The 22,123-nt window shown below is 52.8% G+C and overlaps 1 protein-coding gene and 1 long non-coding RNA gene across 5 annotated transcripts in view; one reads left to right on the top strand and one right to left on the bottom strand.

Annotated features, from left to right (window-relative positions):
* The window catches only part of FAM83H (family with sequence similarity 83 member H), a 20,448-nt gene extending 3,677 nt beyond the window's left edge, over positions 1 to 16,771 (bottom strand). Inside the window, exons 1-4 of one of the 4 annotated variants that reach the window (XM_056483025.1) lie at positions 16,103 to 16,771; positions 3,189 to 3,648; positions 1,754 to 1,918; positions 1,304 to 1,428 (exon numbers count right to left, since the gene is read on the bottom strand). In XM_056483025.1, coding sequence (XP_056339000.1) covers positions 1,304 to 1,428; positions 1,754 to 1,918; positions 3,189 to 3,635 — 737 coding nt within the window. In that variant the 5' untranslated portion in view covers positions 3,636 to 3,648; positions 16,103 to 16,771. Of the gene's footprint in view, positions 1 to 1,303; positions 1,429 to 1,753; positions 1,919 to 3,188; positions 3,649 to 4,513; positions 5,592 to 14,982; positions 15,047 to 16,097 lie in introns of those variants that run through there. The other 3 variants (XM_056483024.1, XM_056483027.1, XM_056483026.1) reach the window with 3 other exon arrangements.
* LOC130248914 (uncharacterized) lies at positions 16,220 to 20,156 on the top strand. Its single transcript, XR_008839705.1, has 3 exons — positions 16,220 to 16,308; positions 19,656 to 19,807; positions 19,918 to 20,156. It is a non-coding gene; the product is annotated as an uncharacterized LOC130248914 (long non-coding RNA).
* The last annotated feature ends 1,967 nt before the right edge of the window (positions 20,157 to 22,123 follow it).

Below are 22,123 nucleotides of genomic sequence, written 5' to 3' on the forward strand. Positions count from 1 at the left end.
CTACTGATTTTTTAATTCTTAATGTAAAGGAAGCTTGGTTTGGGATTGTCTGGGCTCCAGGACTTCTTTAGCTGGTGTTACTCTCTCCACTGCAAAATGGAGTACTTTTCCCAAAAGAATTGCTGCTCAGTATCCTTCAGTGAGCAAAACTTTTGTCCCTAATCCCCATGTGGAAGTGCCAGATGCTGCTTTACCAATTCACCAGCCTGTCTCTCAGAATCCCAGACTGGTTTGGGTTGGAAGGGACCATCACACCTTGTTTCAGCCCCTGCCATGTGCAGGGACACCTTCCACTAGCCCAGGTTTCTCCAAGCCTTGTTGAGCCTCATCTTGAGCACTTCCACAACTCCCCAGTTCAGAAGTGATACAGTGTTTGATAGCCCAAAGCACTTGGGAGTGTGGCAGAAGTAACTTGATGCTCTTGTAAACAAAAAACCAATCCAATTGGAACAGTTAGTTGTTTGGTACAGCATCAAATGTGAGTAATTCTTTTCAAACAGGAAAAAAAACAAAGTGGAAGCTTATTATCAAGGAATGTGTACTTCAATCAGATTCTTAAGATTTTTTCTTCATATACTGAGTTTTAAAATACACTTAATTCTATTTGCTTATCTTCCACCATGATAAGCAACTCATGGTAGGCTTTGAGCAACCTGGCCCGGGAAGGTCTCCCTGGCAACAGCAGGGGGAGAAACCATATGAGCTTTAGGGTCTGTGCAACCCAAACCATTCTGTGATTCTGTGATTATATTCTTAGAGCATGACAGGTGTTTATCCCATCACCCTTTTAAGATGTGAAGGAGAAATTCTTCTACTGCAATTCGCTGAAAACATTTATTCTGCCAAAAATGAACACCTTAGCTGGTAAGGTTGTTATTCCCTAAAGGGTGGTGATGTGTTAATGGCTGATCCCAGTCCTAACTAAAACCACCCACCACTAAAACCACCCACCTCTCCCTTGCCCAGAGCAGCTGTGGCTGCCCCATCCCTGGAAGTGAGGCCAGGCTGGACAGAGCTTGGAGCAACTTGGGATAGTGGAAAGTGTCCCTGCCCATGTGGAGCTGTGGGGGTGGAACAAGATGAGCTTTAAAGTCCCTTCCCCCACAAACCATGCTGTGATTTGATGATTCTGTGAGTGGAGGTCAAAGTTCATTTGGTCCAGACTAAGATGCAAATCTTACACTCCTTATGCTATGGCAAATTCTGCCAGGAATGGATCAGATGGGAGCTGAGCTCCTCTGCAGCCAGCCCCTTCAAAAAGCACCCAAGTGTCTGTCTCTCCAAACTGGACAGGGCTCCTCACCTGTAGTTGCCACTCAGCACCACCATGCAGTCCACCAGCAGGAACTTCTCCTTCAGGTGCCCCTTGAAGGACATCCCTGTGCGGCAGTAGTAGGTTGGGCCAGACACTGTCCTCACCCTCAGGAACTGCAAAGCAGAAAGGCACTGACTCAGATGGGACCCCACTGCCTCCCCTGCCCCCCTTCCCTGACTCCTTTGAACCTGCATCTTGCCACTGGGCTATCCTGCTCTCCAGTGGTTCTGCCTGCAGGTACACCAATGTACAAACCCTTCTCAGCACATCTTCAGCCTTCACCCCACGTCACCCCAGCTCTCTCACTTTTTTCTCACTCATCTTTCACCAGGCTACAGCCCCTTCTCCCCTCTCTCAGGTGTTTCCTGCCATACTGGCCCTCTGTGTCGCAGGACACCCCCCTAGGACACAAATCAGGTAGGGCAGGTCTTTGCTCACCTCCACATAGTTCAGGTTGACTCTGCACTTGGCAGCTGTGTCGAGGAAAAGCTGGGAGTTCATTTCATCCAGCAGGATGTAGACAGGCACTCGGCGGGAAGCAGCATCCAGCACCTCAAAGAGCAGATCCACGTCCGTGAAAACGTCCATCACAATGGCCACCACCTGGGGAAGGGATGCAGTCAGCCACCTGTGCTGCCTCATGTCCTGACCAACCACGTTCCCCAGCTTCTCACACTCCCAAGGTGCACTGTCCCCACCAAGCTTCCTCTTGAAACAGGAAACATCCCCATTAAAGGTCCTGTTAAGCACTGTGGGCCCCGAACTGGAGAGAGAATTTCTGTCCAGGAAGGTGCATGTTCTGTGTATGCACCTGGGTGTTTCCCAACTCATCAATCCAGTGGTTCCATGAATTTTTCGGCCATGTAATCACATTGGATGGTGTATGGAGCTGGTCTCCCCACTCCAACATCCACGTGCCATTTTTAGGTAACTTCCTGCCAGCATTCAGGCAGCCACCACTCAGCTGCATCCCTGTGCTGATTATATGGAAGCAGCTTCACAGGTTTACTTTCCTGTCCTTCCCAGCTCCCCGAGTATAAGCACATGATGGAAAGGGTGTAAGGAAGAAGGAGCCAAACCTTCTCACTGGTGTCCAGGGAGAGGACACACACAAACTGAAACACAGGAAATTACAGTTCAGTTACAGAAAAGCTTCTGGTACTGTAAAGGAGACCATTAGCATGGGAACAGGCTGTCCAGAAAGGTTCAGTCTGCACCCTTGGGGATGCTCAAAGACACATCCCCTCCTCTGAGCAGGGGAGCAGTCAGGACCAGCTCCAGAGGCCCCTTCTCTCTCTAATGTTTTGGGGTTCTGTGAACTCTTGGTGTATTTTAGCATGGCCTTGGACCCCATGCCTTGGCAGCAGAGCAGAGACGAGCTGTGCAGTCAGTGGTGGATTTGAATCATTCTGCTCCTTTGTCAGGTTCTGGAAACAAAGTTAAGGGAGCTGGCAGAGGATCTGATGTTGCTCAGCCTGGAGAAGTGCTCTTTCCAGTGCCTGAAGTGGCACCAAGAGAGCTCAGAAGGGAATCTGGACAAGGGCCTGGAGTGACAAAACAAGGGGGAGTGGCTTTACACTGCCAGAGGGCAGAGTTAGATGAGATATTGGGAAGAAATTGTTCCCTGTGAGGGGGATAACGCCCTGGTACAGGCTGCCCTGAGAAGCTGTGGCTGCCCCATCCTTGGCAGTGTCCAAGGCCAGGTTGGACAGGGCTTGGAGCAGCCTGGACTAGTGGAAGGTGTCCCTGCCCTGGCAGGGATGAGCTTTAAGGTCCCTCTGACCCAAACCACTGCATTATGATTCTCTATTCTGCTGCTTCTCTGGCACACGTGTGGTTTTAGCTCTGCTTCAGCTGGGCTCTCCTGTCTCACCTGCTGAGCTGCTCGGATCATCCTGCGAGCCTCCTCCTTAATGCTGGGGTTGTCTGGCGGGGGTGGCTGCACCAGCGTTGTCACCTCTGTGCCCCTGAAGCCAAAGACCATCGGCCAGCCCAGGTCGAGCTCAGGAACGGCCAGATCCGAGTTCATGGGCCAGTAGGTGCCGGAGGAGCCGTCCATGTCATTGTCCCCCGCGGTGTCCGCGCTGCCCTCCTGGCTGGCGTACTGCGGCTTCTGCAGGTGCTGGGTGATGTGCTCCACCTCCGAGGCACACAGGAAATCGGGGGCGCCCTCCTCGGCCAGGAAGCGCTGGTAACTCTCCTTGCCCTCCTCGGTCAGCACGTCCAGGGCCAGCCGGTAATACTCCTTGTAGTGGGGGGGGAGGTAGTTGGGGTCCAGGGGGTTGTCCCCCTGGGAGGAGCTCTGGGACCGACGAGCCATCGGGGAGGGAGAGCTGGAGGGAAAGAAAAAACATCCATGAGAGCACGGTCGGGACAGCAACACATCTTCCTCACAGAGCAAAGGCAGAGATTAAAAGAACATGGAGCAATGCTGAAGAAAGTTCAATCCAAAGACATGGGAGCCTAAAATTAGGCAAAGGATTGAGTCACTTAACCATTACCCTCACACAGGTAACTGTTTTGGGCCAAAATAAGGAACAATCAACCAGGCAGCCCTGGGATAAGAAAGGGTAATGCATCCAACAGAATGCCCAACTTTCTCTTTCAGGCTGCTGCTTGCTAAGCTTCAATTTATCATTTGTTTTAAAGTCAAGAGCAAAGCTGTAGGTGGTTATTATCTACACTCCAGTAAAATTAATTTCCAAATGCTACAGAAGTTATTTACTCTGTGCAATGTGGCCATAAACCAAAAGCCTGAACACAAGGGCACCCTCTGGACCCTCATCAATTGGGTGTTCAAACCACCTCAGTGATCAGAAGCAGGAAGTGTGTGGGTACAGGTGGGTACAGGGGTGTCCTGCTGGTGCAACAGTCACAAGGCACAGGAGTCTTCATGAGGTGAATGAAGAAACAAAAACAAGGGATGTGATCACTTCTTCAGTCTCCTCACGCTGAGAAAAAACAGAGCTAAAGAGGCTCACATGCAATATCTGATAATTGTCTACAGGGGACAATTATTTGAGACTATAGACAAATCTGATTGTAACTCATTTTTTAAAGAAAAGCTTGTTGTGCCACAACAATAATATCTGACCAATTCACAAATTGCTCAAAGCACTTTGGCTTTAGACTCTGAGCTAATGTCAATGCTGGAATGTTCTTCTGCACCCCAGCACTGAGGTGCCAGCAGAGACTTACTTCCTCCTGATCCCCAAAAGAGTGAGTGACTCCTGCTAAGTTTTTTACTGAGTGAAGTACAGAAGGTGAGGGTTGCTGTTGTTGTCGTTGCCATCCAACACTTCTGCTTCCAAAATGGGAGGGATTGCCATGGACTGAGAGGAAGATAAAGACTTCAGACTCAGACTATCACTCATTAGGAGCTGTAAGGATAAACTAGTTTCAAGTTCTTATCTGACCTGCCTGGCACACAGCAGTGCTGTGCTACTCCAGCCTCAACCTCCTACAAGTTACTCCTCCTCCAAACTGAATCTCCTGGTAAAGCTGCAGGAAAAACATATGGTCTTAATGTAAGGACAGGAAAATCCAACAGGCCCACATGTGATGTATTGCAACAGATAATCATCTTTACAGTCCACACGTGCAGCTGCCTTTACAGTCCAAACTGTCTGCTTTTATCTTCCCACTCTAATTCTTTTTTTCCCTGTGTAAGAGAAAAAAAGTAGAGAGCACTCCAGTATGTACCTGTGGCAGAAGGTGCCCCTGCCCATGCAGGGGTGTGGAACAAAATGGTATTTAAGGTCCCCTCCCACTCAGACCATCCTGGGATTCTGTGCTTTTAGGATGCTTAAGTCACCAATGTTCCTGCTTTTAACTATTTCAGCAGTGTCATGTCATTCTAAGGACTGGAAACCATGTTCCATTAATCTTGGAGAGAAGAATAACATATCCAACTCATCCAGATAAAACCCACGAAGGGGACAATGGTCCCACAGCAAACTGCTCACAGTGCTCAGAGACTAGAGTGTGAGAGACAAAGGACCAACTGCAACATGAAAAGGAAGAAGCATCAGAAGAACCCTGATACTGCTGGACAACCAGAACAGCAGGGGAAATGTCATGCTGGTAAAGTGCAAAGCAATTTTATATTAATATAATTATTTTTCTATAAATGAAGAGGGAGAAGACAGCTTTACACAAGCATCAGGTAATACTGACTGTTACTTAGTGGAAAACAGCAGCACTACACAGGTTCAGCAGGAGCTCACAGCCAGAGTGGGCTGGGGATATGGACGTTTCACTCCTCATAGCCCAAGAAAGGTGGTTTATGCCTGAACCCTGATTCCTCAGGCTAGGGAAGACATCTACAAACTTGCCCAGAGCATCTCAGCTGCCAGCACAAGGACTAAATGGGCAGAAAATTCACCTTGCAGGTGGAAGGTTCAGAGGGGCATGAGGAAGCACCTGGGCTCGTTTGGGAGAGCTCTCATTGCTCTGCAGCTCCCTGGCAGGGGGTGCAGCAGATGGGGGCCAGGCTCTGCTCCCAGCTTCGACAGTGAGGAGCCACTCCAGTCCCCCAGCTGCCAGTGCTGCTCAGAACATCTGTGAGTAAGCAGGGAAAATGGTACCAGCAAAGGAGGAAAACAGATGTGAAAGCAAACTGATCCTCAGTGGGTTTCCCTGGGACACTGGGGGAACATGGATGTGGAGCTGGGGGTGTCCTGGTGCCACTGAACACTGCTTGGGGTGGGCTGCTGGCCTGCAGGGGATGTCTGGAAAACTGCACTGTGTGTGGGGTTAATTCCTCCAAAACAGACCCAGGACTCAGAACTGTGAACGAAGAACCAGAAGTTGTGTTTGTGCCCTGTAAGTGGCTGCCCCAGCTCTGCACGTTCCATGGCTTGGAGCCACCTGGTCTGGGGGAAGGTGCCCTTGCCCAGGGCATGGGGTGGAATAAGATGAGCTTTAAAGGTCCCTTTCAACCCAAACCATGATTCCATTAATTGTTGGCATCCTTTAATTCCCTGGGTTGCAACAAGAACAATACCATGTTGGTGAATTCTCAGTCTGTGTGGAAAATGCTGGTTTACAGATATAAGTAAATAAAAAAATTAATTGCTATTCACACAGATACATACCCACACACACAAAATTCTGGATATTTCATTAATCTTCCAAAATCCTTCCCTGTCAGGTAAAGCAGAAGGGAAGAAATCACCTGGAGCCCCAAAGGATATTTATGATCTTCTGTCACTTTGGTGGGTGCAAGATGAGTTCAGGTCAAGGAATAAATACAATTCCTCCTGTTACAGCCCATCTTGCTGAATTCAGATGGACTCTGCACTTAGTTCATGGATTTTTTTACATTTCATTTTGCTCTGTTCCAGCTCCTGGCATCACCTGTCTGCAGCTGGCAGAGCTCTGAGGCCCTGGGTCAGATTTGGTGTCATGAGGCTGCTGACTGCCAGGTTGGTTCTCCAGTTCTGCATCAAATCATCCACCGTTTGGAAAGCAATTCCTCTCCATATCAGATGGAAGCAATCCCAGACCACTTCTGGCTGATATCAGTGTGCCAGAGGGAGTTTTCTAAGACAAAACTGGCTTTTAAACTCCTGTCTTTTCACTTCCCTCTTAACTAGTCTTGATCCATTCCAAGTGTTATTTCATTATCCCAGTGCAAGGCTGGATTTGGAGGAGCAATTCACATGCCTCAGGAAAGAGGAGATGGATTGCTTATTGTGCCACACTGCCTTGTTATTTTTTTTACTCCAGCACCGTGTGTTCCATGTATTTTGCATTCCATGCTTTGAGCCTTGGCTCCTTCTAACAGGAGTTCAGAACACTACATCAGGAGACTGGACACACATCAGTTATCAGCACTCTTCCCTGATGGCTGGATTCTCCTTGAGCAGGGGCACCCAAAACAACCTGGAGGAGACAGGGGAGACCTCACTGCACTGCACAGTTTCCTCACCAGAGGAAGAGGAGGAGCAGACACTGATCTCTCCTCTGTGGTGACAGTGACAGGACTCGAGGGAGCAGCTGGAGCTGGATCAGGGGAGGGTTGGGTTGGAAATCAGAAGAAGGTTCTTCCCCCAGGGGGTGGCTGGGCACTGAAGGGGCTCCTGGCAGAGCTCAAGAAGTGTTTGGACACTTGTGGGGATTGCTGGGGATGGGCCTGTGCAGGGCCAGGGGCTGCCCTCGATGATCCCTTCCAACTCAGCTTACCTGGGAGTCTAGGACTGCAAGCAGGGGCTGGCTCCTTGTTTGAACTTCACCTGCAAATCTATTTCCTGCACCTTCCTTCATCCAGAAAATACAAATGCTGTATTTCTGGAATTCTGAACCATCACAACTGTCAAAGAAACTAAGTCACAAACTTAAAATACCTCAAATGTAAATTTTCAGCCTATAACTACTGATTAATAAAAAATTTTACTTATTGACATGCTTGTTTATTTTATTTAATTAGGAATTTAATTTTATTTTAATTGCTGGTCCCAGTTTGCAAAAAACTTCTGACAGGAGTAATGACGATTTGGGGAGAAATGAGGATGTTAAAAAGAATAAGGTGTGGCAATTTGCTTGGGAGTCTTTATAATGGGTAACAAAATATTCTTTATAAAGGGTAACAAGATACTCCGTGTGCAGTTACAGCTCAGGCAGTGAACTGCCAGTGGGTACAGAAGGAGAGCAGCTGTGCATGTGTTCAGCCAGAAGGAACCCCTGAACATCCATTTCCATGACAATACTGGAAAACTAGGGCCCTGAAGTCCCTGAGTCCCAAAACCATGCAGTGTGCCCCAGAAGGGAAGAGGAAAGCTCAAGCACATCACCAAAGTCCTCCATGCCTTCAACAGCCACAATTTTATCAGGAAAAGCTTCCCAGGAAGAGTGGGAGAGAACTGTCCCAGCATTAGACAGGAAAGGAATCCTGCTACATCCTGCCAAGATGACCTGGGAAAAAATCCCAACAATTGCTTTAAGCTGGACTTTTTGATCAGAAAACATTGATACAGTGGTCTTCAGTCCACTGAACACACTGACAACATCCCTACTGATCCTGCAGGCAAGCAAGCCTTGAAGCACCACGCTTCAAGGAAAGAAAAATTCCAGAAAGTAAATTAGGCAGCAAGGGGGAAACCTACTTCTCCCCATCACCAAGCCCTCAAGTCTTGGGCAAGTCACCATAAATAAACAAGGCATGGCCAGAACACAGCTGAGGAGCTCACACAGAGCTGCTCCATGGCACCTGCCCGAGGCTACCTGGCCTGGCCTCCAGCTGCCCACAGGAGCCCGGGAGTCTCTGTGACACTGGTGTCACCCCTGCTGAGCCCAAAGGCACCTGCAATGTCCCAAAAGCCCCAAGTTTCAGAACCAGGATTACTCCTCAAGGATCAGTGACCAAATGCATATGCATAATGTGCCTATCTGCACCACCTTGCAGGTGATGGAAAATGGTAATATCCAAGAAATATGGGATAGGATTCATCTTCTAACAGACATGCTCATGTTTAGCCAAATATTCTCTCAATTCTTCTCCCAGATATTAACAGATCAGCCTGCTAAAGCCTCAGTGCTCAGACCTCACCTGTTTTAACTCAGATTCCCCCTTACCCTGTCACACAATCCATCCTACCAAAATCCTGCTTGGAATTGTCAGTACTTTACACCAGAATTTACCTAGAGGATGGGATGCAACTTTGGCAGAAGGATGAGTCAGGTATTGGGGACACACTTTTCCCTGTGAGGGTGGGGAGGCCCTGGCACAGAGTGCCCAGAGCTGTGGCTGCCCCTGGATCCCTGGCTGTGTTCAAAGCCAGGCTGGATGGGGCTTGGAGCAATCTGGGCTAGTGGAAGGTGTCCCTGCCCATGGCAGGGGTGTGGGGCTGGATGAGATTCAGGTACTTCCAACCCAAAATATTCCATGATTCCTTCCCAATATCCCATTAAACCCTGCCCTTTGGCAGTGGGGAAGCCATTCCCTCTTTTCCTGTCACTCCAGGCCCTTTTCCAAAGTCCCTCCCCAGCTCTCCTGGAGCCCCTTCAGGCCCTGGAAGGGGCTCTGAGGTGTCCCTGGAGCTTCCTCCACTCCAGGCTGAAGGCCCCCAGCTGTCCCAGCCTGTTTGCAGAGCAGCAGGGTTCCAGCCCACTTCTGTGTGTCACAGTGTCACCTCTTCACACATTCTAGATGCCTGTTACCATTATTTGGCATTTCATGCACTTCTCTGGTATCCTAAGTGATCATTCCATGAAATTATCTCCATAAATTTAGAAGTATCACCACTCATGATCAGAACCTTTAGAACCAGATCTGCAAAATCCAGTTCCTCCCCAAGAAATCCTTCTCCTAGTACGATGGCTGGGACAAGCATGAGCACAGACAGGTACCCAGAATGGCCTGGAAAAAACCACAGAATCTCCCGAGTTGGGAGGGACACACAAGAGCCACCAAGTCAAACTCCTGGCCGTGCACAGAAGCCCCAAGAACCCCAGAGAAAGTAGGTGGCGTGAGTACTGCTGGCAGTCTCCCTCGCTCACTGTCTGGGCTGGTGCTTGGGTGCTGCAGAAGGGAAGGCAGCTCTGTGGCTGTTTGCAGCACCTCCTCCCATGCTCGGGGGCAGTGGATAAAGGAGAGCACGAAGCAGCTTGTTGGAAACTTAACAAGTGGGAGATGAAGGCCGACAGAATGGGCTGAGGAGAAGCAGGATTCAGTTCTCCTCTGCCTGTCTGCCTGGGCTGTGCCAAAGACACGGCGCTGGCTGCTGCTCCTGTTGCTTCTGCTACTCCTTTCTGCTTCTCCTGCTGCACTTGCTCCTGCTGCTACTGCTCCTGCTGCACTTGCCCCTGCTGCTGCTACTGCTCCTGCTCCTGCTGTACTTGCTCCTGCTGCTGCTGCTACTGCTGCTGCTGCTGCTCCTGCTCCTACTGCTGCTGTACTTGCTCCTGCTGCTGCTGCTGCTCCTGCTCCTACTGCTGCTGCTGTACTTGCTCCTGCTCCTGCTGCTGCTGCTACTGCTCCTGCTCCTACTGCTGCTGCTGCACTTGCCCCTGCTGCTGCTGCTACTGCTCCTACTGCTGCTGCTGCACTTGCTCCTGCTGCTGCTGCTCCTACTGCTGCTGCTGTACTTGCTCCTGCTGCTGCTGCTCCTGCTCCTACTGCTGCTGCTGCACTTGCCCCTGCTGCTGCACTTGCTCCTGCTGATGCTGCTCCTACTGCTGCTGCTGTACTTGCTCCTGCTGCTGCTGCTCCTGCTCCTACTGCTGCTGCTGCTGCTGCTGCAGGTGCTCTTGCTCCTGCTGCTGCTGCTCCTGCTCCTCCTCCTGCTGCTGCTGCTCCTACTGCTCCTGCTCCTACTGCTGCTGCTGCACTTGCCCCTGCTGCTGCACTTGCTCCTGCTGCTGCTGCTCCTGCTCCTCCTGCTCCTGCTCCTACTGCTGCTGCTGTACTTGCTCCTGCTGCTGCTCCTACTGCTGCTGCTGTACTTGCTCCTGCTGCTGCTGCTACTTGCTCCTGCTCCTCCTGCTGCTGCTGCTACTGCTCCTGCTGCTGCACTGCTCCTGCTCCTCCTGCTGCTGCTGTACTTGCTCCTGCTGCTGCTGCTGTACTTGCTCCTGCTGCTGCTCCTACTGCTCCTGCCCTTGCTGCTGTGCACCGGTGCACGGGGAGTCCCAGTGGAGTCACTCCCCTCCGTGCCCAAAAAACCATCAGAAGGAGAGGAACAGGTGGAAAGGAAGGAGCATGCAGGTCTCAGCCATCCCTGTGCTATGATGATCAAGGTGGGGGTGAGGAGGGAGTCTCCAAGGAAATTTCCCTTTGGCTTGGCCCGAGACCTGCCTCTGTTCCCACTGGTATAAATGGGAGTGACTTTACAGGCTGTGATACCCGTCACATGCATTCAGTTTTGAGATGCCCAAAAGCTGTCGGAGCCCCTTAATAAAGGGAAGAGTCAGATGTGATCACAGCCTGCAGATTACTCCACACAGAAAAACACTCAACCACACGGGATATTTAATGTAAGGAAAAGTGGCTGACAGAGGAAGCTGGGGGTAAAAACTGTCTCTTTACCTCTGGATTCATTATAGGAGCAGAATCTGGGAAAAGCACAAACCTGTTGACTTGGGCAGCATTTGGTGCCCGTCCATATTATGCTCCATTTCAATAGACTTTTACTGCTTTTTCCTAACAGAGCAGCAGGAAATCACAGATTCAGACATGCTGTGATCACCACAAAGCCCTAGAGATTAAAATAAATAAATATATGCAAGGAGCTGCCTTTCTGCAGAGCCTTTGTGCCGGGTGTGAATCAAGGGCGCTGGACTGTGTTTGCCCAGTCTAAGCAAAAGGGAACCGGCTCAGTGCTTCCTTTCCCTCTCATCTGCTGTGCCTGGTGCCAGCCCTGCTGATGCCTCAGCACCTGGGGCTGCCTCCATCTCCCTGCTGCTGACTGCAGTGCTTGTTGTTACGTGTTCTGCCTGCACAGCCAGTTCCCAGGCTGCCTCGCTCAGGTGATCCCGGCCCTGGCTGGACCTGCTCCGCTGCTTTGGGACACTCCCAGCAGCTGAGGCTGCCCAGGGCCTGGAGCACCCAGGAAGGAGCTGCCTGGGAGGAAGCAGGGCTGGAGCTCAGAGTCTGGAAGGGCTGGGAAGAGCCCATCTGTTCTCCAGGACCCCTTACATGCAAGTACAGACACAAGTTCCTGGGCTTAACCACCTCCTCTTTTCCCTGCCCCAGATACCACCAAAAGAAAGGCAGCACAGACAGACTGTTCTTTAGCTCACACTCTGCACAGCCAGCCACAAACCCCTCTGTGCTATCAACACCTGAAGGACTTCCAAACCATGCACAAGAAATGCATCGAGGCACTTTTGATCCCTGTGATGGCTCTCACCTGGCCTGTACACCACATTCAATGGCATCACTGACATCTCTTAGGGTGGGCTGTGAAAAAAATTCCTATTTCCAAAATGTCTCAATACATAAAGTTTACAAATAAATTATTTAAAAGAAAATACTTGGCCAAAAAAAAAAAATAGGAAAGATCCTATGCAAACAGCCTGCTGATGTTCTGGGAGGGTTGGGTTTAGGAGAGGACAGCAGTGCCTGAGGGAAAATGACTGGAGCAGACATGGTGACAATGAGACATGGAAAGTGTTAGCTTGCTCTCAAGAAAATGCTGTATTTGATAAATGATCTGGGAAGGGACCTGTCTCCTCAAATATGGTTTAAGGTGTGGGGTTTTTAATTCTGCACTGTGTGATGGAAGGACAAGCCAGTGCCTTCTGATCTTGCTGCAGAAAAAGAAACTGTATGAACAGCAGGACATGCTGGTCTTCTCCAGAAGCTGCTGCTGTGTGTGCTCATTTTCTGTCCTAAGGGTTGGACTTTTCCTGAAAAGGACCTTGCCAGTCTCACAGGGGTGCAGCATTTGTAGTTTTGAAGTGTAGCCCAGAATTTCCTACCTTGGCCAGAACATGTGGCCATGGAACCGTACAAGAGCTGGGGTGAACAGGAAGCTGCCCCATCCCTGGAAGTGCCCAAGGCCACACTGGACAGAGCCTGGAGCAGCCTGGGACAGTGGAAAGTGTCCCTGGCAGGGGGTTGCAGGTGATGGTTGAAGGGCCCTTCCAACCCAAACTATTCCACAGCTGCATGAAAATGGATGCTGGACACCTTCCCACGATCTGCTCTTCTCACCAAGCAGGGCTCAGGCACATTTCTCAGACCAGGACAGTGAAATATGGGCAATTACCTGGATTAGACATCTTTTTAGCTACAACTGCCTCTGACAAGTCCTAATTCTTATTTTTTCTCTTTCCATTATTTTGTCTGCATTTCCTGCTGAGTCTCACCATGGTCTCCTCAATGTCCTCTTCAGGCAGTAGGGTCAGAGCCTGGGTTACTGCCAAAATTTCTGGTCAGAATTTGTTATTTCTGTTAAAATGTCATACAATGCTCTCAGACCTTCTCCTTTGGTCATCTGAACAGCTGATTACTCCATGTTAATCATCTGAGAGAATACCACCTCATTCTTCACTCTGGATGGTCTTATGTGGATCTCAGTGGATCATCATTTAAAAAAAGACAGTACCTCTACCTGCTGCTGGGAGTTTCACTTCAGAAGTTTTGGCCATCAGATGAGAAATTGCTTCAATTAATCAATTTTTCACTGAGCTTCCAGAGACCACAGCTGCACTTTCCATGTTCATACCTGTGGCAGCTGACCCTGCTAAATGGCTCCAAGAACTCTTTCTGTGTCCCTGGTGAGCAGTGAATGCCCTGAATGCTACAGGCATGTGGCAGAGTGGAACTGAGAGCCTGCACCTCCAACACCCACTGCACTCTCACTCATCTCTGCTTACTAGGGCAAGGGATCCCACAGAATATTCTTTGCTGGAGAATCAGGAAAGTGGCTAGACATTCAGAATATCCAGGAGATCTTTCTGCAGGCCAGAGGAAGGGAAAAGTGGCAGAAGAATTGCATGTTGTAATTTTCTTTGTGGTTACTGAGACACCTGTCAACATGTCCCACAGTGGCAGCATGTGAACCTGTCAGCCTTAACTGTCCCATGCAGCAAGGGCACAGAGTGGATAGGGAAATCTGAGCTGTGGGGAGTCACCAGCACAAAACCTGATGTTTACAGCAGCTGGAAATGAAATATCATCCTGCGTGCAAAAGGTATCTCTTAGCAGATTATCTGAATAATCACAGAATCCTTTGGGCTGGAAAAGTGCCCTGAGACAATCGAGTCCAACAGCCCCCCAGCACTGCCAAGGCCACCACTAACCCATGTCCCCCAGCACCACATCTATGACAGCAACACTCACACCACATTCACTACCCTTCAGCCAATCCCTTCCCCTGGGTTTTTATCCAAAAGATAGCAAGTATAAGGAAGCCTAAAACAGAGAACTTAAAAAAATGGGACAAACAGTGTAAGGTCTAATTTGGAGAAGGAGAGCCATGTGCTGCCCTTGACTTTTGCCATGCACACTGCTTTTAGAAATGCACTCACTGATCTCCTCTTCCTCACAAAGACTATAAAAATCCTGCATGTGGGGCCTGATAAGCAGTCCAGACGTGTCCCACGTAAAATGCAAAGAATTCCAGTCCTGCAGGGTTTGGAGGTGAATTTCCATTGTCTGGAAAGTTGTGCTTGCCAGAAAAATGACATCTAGAACATGGGTGAATCCTGAGCCATGACCCTGCTCTGACACAAGCATCCAGACATTTCCACACTTGCAGAATCTCAGAATCAGAGACTGGTTAGAGTTGGAAAGCACCTTCAAATCATCTTGTTTCACCCCCTGCCATGGGCAGGGACACCTTCCAATAGGCCAGATTGCTCCCAGCCCCATCCAGCCTGGCCTTCCAGGCATGGGGGAACAACTTTTCTTTTGGCATGAGTGAAGAGCAAGACTTTTTTTTCCCCCTTAGAATACTCCTATTACCAGGTCACAGCAAATCCAATTCTCTTTTTACCCCTCAAATGTAACTATAAAGTCCCTCTGGTAAATGGAAATGAGACCAAAATGAAAACAACTTTCTCTCCCTAAAATTCAGCTCCCATGTGTCCATCTAATGGGGCTGGGACACACTGTGCTTTCCTGCCTCCTGATCCAGGGACAGCACACTCATAGGGAACTGGGAACCCGTGTTCAGCACTGCTGTCACTGCTCTGGTTTGGGGTAGTTTGCTGTTACTGACCAATTTTTAGTCTGTTGTGCAGCTGAGCTTATTGCAGCTTCCACAAATTAGATGTTTTCAGCAGCAGAAGGATGTGATCAGTACTTCTGCTCCTTCACAGGTGCCTTTTCCTTTTCTAACTGTTCAAGGAGAAGCCAATCCTCAGGCCAGGCAAGATCCATAATTGACCCCTATTGACCTTGGCCAATTTAGAGTGAGCAACAAGGAACCATCCTCTTCCTCTCCTCTCCTCACACACGGATCCTGAGGGCTGCCAGGCTCACACCTATGGAAAACCCAGCAAGTGCCAGCCCGTGTGCGTGTGCACGCCTGTCCACGCGCATCTGTCCGTGCGTGCGCGGCTGTGCCAGGGCTCGCGGCAGCACTGCAGCACACCCAGTCCGTGTGTGAGGAATGCAGGGGCCTGGGAGCTGCTCCCAGCCTGGGCCCTCACAGCGCATCCCCTGTCCCAGCCCCACAGCGCATCCCCTGTCCCAGCCTCCCGACCACACATCCCTGCAGCGCTCCTGATCCAGAGGGGAGGCCAGCCTGGCCTCTGGCATGGGGAGCTCAGTCAGGCTGCAACTCTTCCCAAAGAATGAGGCTGAGTTTGGGAATATCTGCTCCTTAGAGATTTCTGAAAGGGGAAGGGACACAATTGTGTGAAGTGTTTGATAAGCAGTTTTGATCTGAGGACAGAAGGGTCCCTTCCCTTGCCATCCCTGACACAGCTGGGACATTCTGGGTCCATTCCTTCCCCACCCCCAATCCCTGCTGCCAGAACTGGGACATTCTGGGTCAATTCCTTCCCTATTCCCAGTCCCTGCTGCCAGCACTGGGTCATTCTGGGTCCATTCCTTCCCTATTCCCAGTCCCTGCTGCCAGCACTGGGACATTCTCTCACCTCCTTGCCTCTCTGTCACCTCCTGTGCCTCTCCCTTCTCGCCATCATGGCGTGGCTGGGAGCTCCTGCCACTGCACAGAAGCAGCCGTCTCCTGCCCATGGAGTGCCTGTATAATTCCCTGTCCAGCACGCCGGGTGCTCAGCCCCTGCCGAGGAGCAGGACAGGCCCTCCCAGCCCTTGCCCTCCACCTCACCATACAGGTACCCCAGGAGGTACCTGCCCCTCTCCTACCTTACCAGGGAGGCCGGGCAGCTGGCGGGCAGGTCGTGGGTCACTCTCTGGCTCAGGAGGCCATGCAGGTACCCACGAGGTCTCCACCCTTCTCTACCTTCCCAGGTGAGCCGGGGCAGGTGGTGGGTCACTCTCTGCTCACTTGGACGTGCCTGCAACCTGATTCACCTGGGAGCCAGGCGAGCGAGGCTCCACCCAAGGCAGAGCGGGGGTGAGTAAGAGCGAGAGAAAGGCAAACTCTGGAGAGCTGTTCCCTCCCCAGGCGCGCAGGGAGCCAGAGATAAGGGCTGCACATTCCTGAGCCGCCGGAGGCCTCTCCCTTCCCGTCTGCCCCGAGCCTGTCAGACCAGCTCGGGACTGGGGCAGGGCCGTGCCGGGCCGCAGCCCCTGTGCTGTGCCGTGCCGTGCTGTGCCGGGCCTTGGCACGGACCCGGGGCAGACCTTGGCCCCGGCCCCGGCCCCGCAGCGCCGCTGGGCGCTCGCCCCAGCTCCCGGGAAGGGGGATATGGGCTCCTCAGGCACTTGTGCACTGGCTGTGTTGGGGACAGACGAGCAGCGCTCCAGGGCAGGGGCAGCGGGCTGGGGACTGTGCCGCCGTGTCCCTGCGGTGCCGTGAGGGGCTCCGAGCCCGACGGCCGCGGCCTCCTGCCTGCCCCCATGGCCGCCCCCGCTCCCGAGCCGGGCCCGCAGGCAGGGAAGGGTTAAACGAGATTCCCCGCAGCCCCGGGCGTGGCAGCGCCTGCTGCACCTTTCATGTCCCAGCTCGTCCCGCCCGGCAGCCGCCGCCGCGAGGGCCGGGCCCGCGCTGACTCAGCGGGGGTGGGGCGGGCGAGCGGGCCGGGGCTGAGGGCGAGCGGCGGGCGGGAGGGGCGAGCAGCCTGTGCGGCACAGCTGGGCTGCCTCCAGTCCGGGACAGGCTTGGGCTTCGCTTCAGTGAGGAGCTGCAGCCTGTGCGGCACTGCCGGGCCCCTCATCCCTGAGGGGTGAGCAGCCTGTGCGGCACTGCCGGGCTCCTCATGGCCGAGGGGTGAGCAGCCTGTGCCGGGCCCCTCATGGCCGAGGGGCCGCAGCCTGTGCGGCACTGCCGGGCTCCTCATGGCCGAGGGGCAGCAGCCTGTACCGGCACTGCCGGGCTCCTCATGGCCGAGGGGCCGCAGCCTGTGCGGCACTGCCGGGCCCCTCATGGCCGAGGGGCCGCAGCCTGTGCCGTCACTGCCGGGCTCCTCATGGCCGAGGGGCCGCAGCCTGTGCGGCACTGCCGGACTCCTCATCCCTGAGGGGCCGCAGCCTGTACCGGCACTGCCGGGCTCCTCATGGCCGAGGGGCCGCAGCCTGTGCGGCACTGCCGGGCCCCTCATGGCCGAGGGGCCGCAGCCTGTGCCGTCACTGCCGGGCTCCTCATGGCCGAGGGGCCGCAGCCTGTGCGGCACTGCCGGACTCCTCATCCCTGAGGGGCCGCAGCCTGTGCCGGCACTGCCGGGCTCCTCATCCCTGAGGGGCCGCAGCCTGTGCCGGCACTGCCGGGCTCCTCATCCCTGAGGGGCCGCAGCCTGTGCCGGCACTGCCGGGCTCCTCATCCCTGAGGGGCCGCAGCCTGTGCCGGCACTGCCGGGCTCCTCATGGCCGAGGGGCCGCAGCCTGTGCCGTCACTGCCGGGCTCCTCATGGCCGAGGGGCCGCAGCCTGTGCGGCACTGCCGGACTCCTCATCCCTGAGGGGCCGCAGCCTGTACCGGCACTGCCGGGCTCCTCATGGCCGAGGGGCCGCAGCCTGTGCGGCACTGCCGGGCCCCTCATGGCCGAGGGGCCGCAGCCTGTGCCGTCACTGCCGGGCTCCTCATGGCCGAGGGGCCGCAGCCTGTGCGGCACTGCCGGACTCCTCATCCCTGAGGGGCCGCAGCCTGTGCCGGCACTGCCGGGCTCCTCATCCCTGAGGGGCCGCAGCCTGTGCCGGCACTGCCGGGCTCCTCATCCCTGAGGGGCCGCAGCCTGTGCCGGCACTGCCGGGCTCCTCATCCCTGAGGGGCCGCAGCCTGTGCCGGCACTGCCGGGCTCCTCATGGCCGAGGGGCCGCAGCCTGTGCCGGCACTGCCGGGCTCCTCATGGCCGAGGGGCCGCAGCCTGTGCCGGCACTGCCGGGCTCCTCATGGCCGAGGGGCCGCAGCGTGGCTAAAGAAGGGTCAGAGCTGGACAGGAATCTGGAACACCACGAGCGGCTGAGGGAGCTGGGGGGCTCAGCCTGGAGAAGAGCGGGTTCAGTAAGGTCCTTCGTGCTCCCTACAACTCCATAACAGAGTAGGGTAGAGCCAGGTGGGGGCCAGGCAATAAATGACAAGATGAGAGATCATGGCCTCAAGCTGCACCAGAAGAGGTTTAGGTGGGATATTTGGAAGATTCCTCCAGGAAAGGGATCTGCAGCCCTGGCACAGCTGCCCAGGGCAGTGGTGGAGTCCCCATCCCTGAGGAGATTTAACAGTGGTGTGAATGTGGCACCTGGGGATGTGGGTTAGTGGTGGTCTTGGGAGTGCTGAGGGAGCAGTTGGACTCAGTGATCATTGAATCATGGATCAGTTTGGGTTGGAAGGGACCTTACACCTGATCAGTTCCACCCCCCTGCCATGGGCACCTTCCACTGTCCCAGATTACTCCCAGCCCCATCCAGCTTGGCCTTGAACACTGCCAGGGATGGGGCAGCCACAGTTGCTCTGGGCACCCTGTGCCAGGGCCTCCCCACCCTCACAGGGAGGGATTCCTTCCCAACATCCCTGCTAAACTCCCCTCTGGCAGTGGGAAGCCATTCCCCTCTGTCCTGTCACTCCAGGCCCTTGTCTAAAGTGCAGACCTCTTGGAGCCCCTTCAGGCACTGGAATCGAGGTAACAATTCATCAACTGTGCTTGGCTTCTCTTCCTGCAGACAGAACACTTCTGCTCTCTAATGGAATGTAGAGTTCTCTTTGTTTACATCTTTGATATAATACCTTTTCTGTCATCAGGAGACTGCAAAGGATCTGTGTTGAGGCCCCAGAAATGATGACGTTGGTGGGAGTGTCATGGTTATGATATGGCTGTTTAAGGCAGGATGTATCAGACTGAACACTGTTGACTCCTGCAGAGGTGGCTGCATCAGCACCAGCTCATCCCATGCTCATCCCATAGATCTTGGAATGGTGTCTGTGTACATGGGGGCGAATCAGACCTTCCAGACCAAAAAGATGAATTGTAGCTGAACCCCACTGGGTTCAGTGGGAGCTACACCATCTGAGAGCTCAGATATAAATTTAGATGGGATTAAGCAGTGCCCCTGGTCTGAAGCTGTGATTCAGAATGAGCTGAACCAATCCTGCCTGTAAGGAAAGCCAGGTTCAATATGAGTTTGGAGCTTTTCCCTGTATCCCACTGAAATATGAATTGGTGAAATCCCTCAGAATGTCAGATTAGTTTTTCTACAAGGTTTCATTGTGGGGCTTTACAAACCTTTTATCCTTATATACTGATGACTTGTAGTAAGTCTGGAATGAACTGTAAAGGAGCTTAAAATCTTTGTGAATTTTGGCTTTCAGATTCAGCCAGCAAGGACCTGTGTGAGTTATTCCCAGATGTTATTATGTGAAGGAAATCCCAGTGAAAACATGTTGGCCTTCACAGTTTGTGGTCAGAGCTATCCCCTACACTGTTGTTTCAGCCTTTATCTCACACCAGTTTAATTCATTAAGTAAATCTCATAACTTGACTTCTCAGTAACATAAATACAATTATCACCTTTCAGTCTTCTCACTATTAAATAGAACACATTTTAAATCTCTCATTTTCTATTTTCCCCAGGTATTTGTGGACCTTTTCTGTTCTACCTTTTCAAAAATAATATCAAACAGGAAGCTTTTACTTTCAGTTTCACTATTGCTGTATACACAAATGCATCACCAACGCTTTATTAGAGTAGGTTTAACTTCTCCTGACCCAATTTCTTTTGCACTCCAGAGTCAATATTACCTGGAATTACTGATTTTAAAACTATTCCTAATGGAATAAAGAGGCCTGCATCCTTCCACTTGAGAATTAATAATAAAGCTTTGTGGTTTTCTATTCTGAATGTTGGTTGTGTTTATTTTCCTGTATTAGTTCCAAGATAATACTAGTTATTTTAGAGACTCTTCTTTCACTGTAAATGCAATGTACATGTGTAAGTGGCGTTTGTTTGGTTTTCATGAATTACAATGTGTTTGCATTGTTACACTGGATTAGTGCAGTAATCTGGGTAATTACTGTTTGTCACCAGTGTCTTACTACGCTCCCTGTGCCAATGGCCTGCAAACAAGGGACACTGGTGTCCCAGGTCGATGATGTCTGGATTAAAACAAAGCGTGTGCAGTGAGAGAGACCTGATTTCAGACTGTGGTAGCTGCTGCTGCTGCTGGGACTGCAGCTCTTGGAGCCAGCACAGCATGGCAGCAAACACCCTGAGCAGCTGGGCAGCAGCAGGGAGTGAACAGCCTGGGCAGCTGGGCAGCAGAGAGTGAACAGCCTGAGTGGGTGGGCAGCAGCAGGGAGTGAACAGCCTGAGCAGCTGGGCAGCAGCAGGGAGTGAACAGCCTGGGCAGCTGGGCAGCAGCAGGGAGTGAACACCCTGAGCAGCTGGGCAGCAGGGAGTGAACAGCCTGGGCAGCTGGGCAGCAGCAGGGAGTGAACAGCCTGAGTGGGTGGGCACCAGCAGGGAGTGAACAGCCTGAGTGGGTGGGCAGCAGCAGGGAGTGAACAGCCTGAGCAGCAGAGAGTGAATAGCCTGAGTGGGTGGGCAGCAGCAGTTAGTGAGCAGCCTGAGTGGGTGGGCAGCAGCAGGGAGTGAACAGCCTGAGTGGGTGGGCAGCAGCAGGGAGTGAACAGCCTGAGTGCATGGGCAGCAGCAGGGAGTGAATAGCCTGAGCAGGTGGGCAGCAGCAGGGAGTGAACAGCCTGAGCGGGTGGGCAGCAGCAGGGAGTGAACAGCCTGAGTGGGTGGGCAGCAGCAGTTAGTGAACAGCCTGGGCAGCTGGGCAGCAGCAGGGAGTGAACAGCCTGAGTGGGTGGGCACCAGCAGGGAGTGAACAGCCTGAGTGGGTGGGCAGCAGCAGGGAGTGAACAGCCTGAGCAGCAGAGAGTGAATAGCCTGAGTGGGTGGGCAGCAGCAGTTAGTGAGCAGCCTGAGTGGGTGGGCAGCAGCAGGGAGTGAACAGCCTGAGTGCATGGGCAGCAGCAGGGAGTGAATAGCCTGAGCAGGTGGGCAGCAGCAGGGAGTGAACAGCCTGAGCGGGTGGGCAGCAGCAGGGAGTGAACACCCTGAGTGGGTGGGCAGCAGCAGGGAGTGAACAGCCTGGGCAGCTGGGCAGCATCAGAGAGTGAACAGCCTGAGTGGGTGGGCAGCAGCAGGGAGTGAACAGCCTGAGTGGGTGGGCAGCAGCAGTTAGTGAACAGCCTGGGCAGCTGGGCAGCAGCAGGGAGTGAACAGCCTGAGTGGGTGGGCAGCAGCAGGGAGTGAACAGCCTGAGTGGGTGGGCAACAGCAGGGAGTGAACACCCTGAGCAGCTGGGCAGCAGCAGGGAGTGAACAGCTTGAGTGGGTGGGCAGCAGCAGGGAGTGAACAGCCTGAGTGCATGGGCAGCAGCAGGGAGTGAACAGCCTGAGCAGCAGCAGGGAGTGAACAGCCTGGGCAGCTGGGCAGCAGCAGGGAGTGAACAGCCTGAGTGGATGGGCAGCAGGAAGGAGAGCTCTGCTGCACTATTCTCCACAGGAACCAGCACAGCCATGTGTGTTGGACAGGTCACGCTGGGGTACTGCTGTAGCCCAGTTTTGGCAACAGCCTGAACAGGAGCACTGTGAGGGGTTTCAGCACTGATCAAGAGGGGATTGAACAAATTGGTGTCCTCAAGTGCCACATAATTCAAAACACATGGGGATGTGGCACTCAAGCACATAGTTTAGTAGTGAACGTGGTGATGGTGCTGGGCTGGTGGTTGGTCTTGATGCTCTTACAGGTCTATTGTGACCGTAATGA

This window comes from Oenanthe melanoleuca, chromosome 2 (genome assembly GCF_029582105.1).
Source record: "Oenanthe melanoleuca isolate GR-GAL-2019-014 chromosome 2, OMel1.0, whole genome shotgun sequence".
NCBI lineage: Eukaryota > Metazoa > Chordata > Aves > Passeriformes > Muscicapidae > Oenanthe > Oenanthe melanoleuca.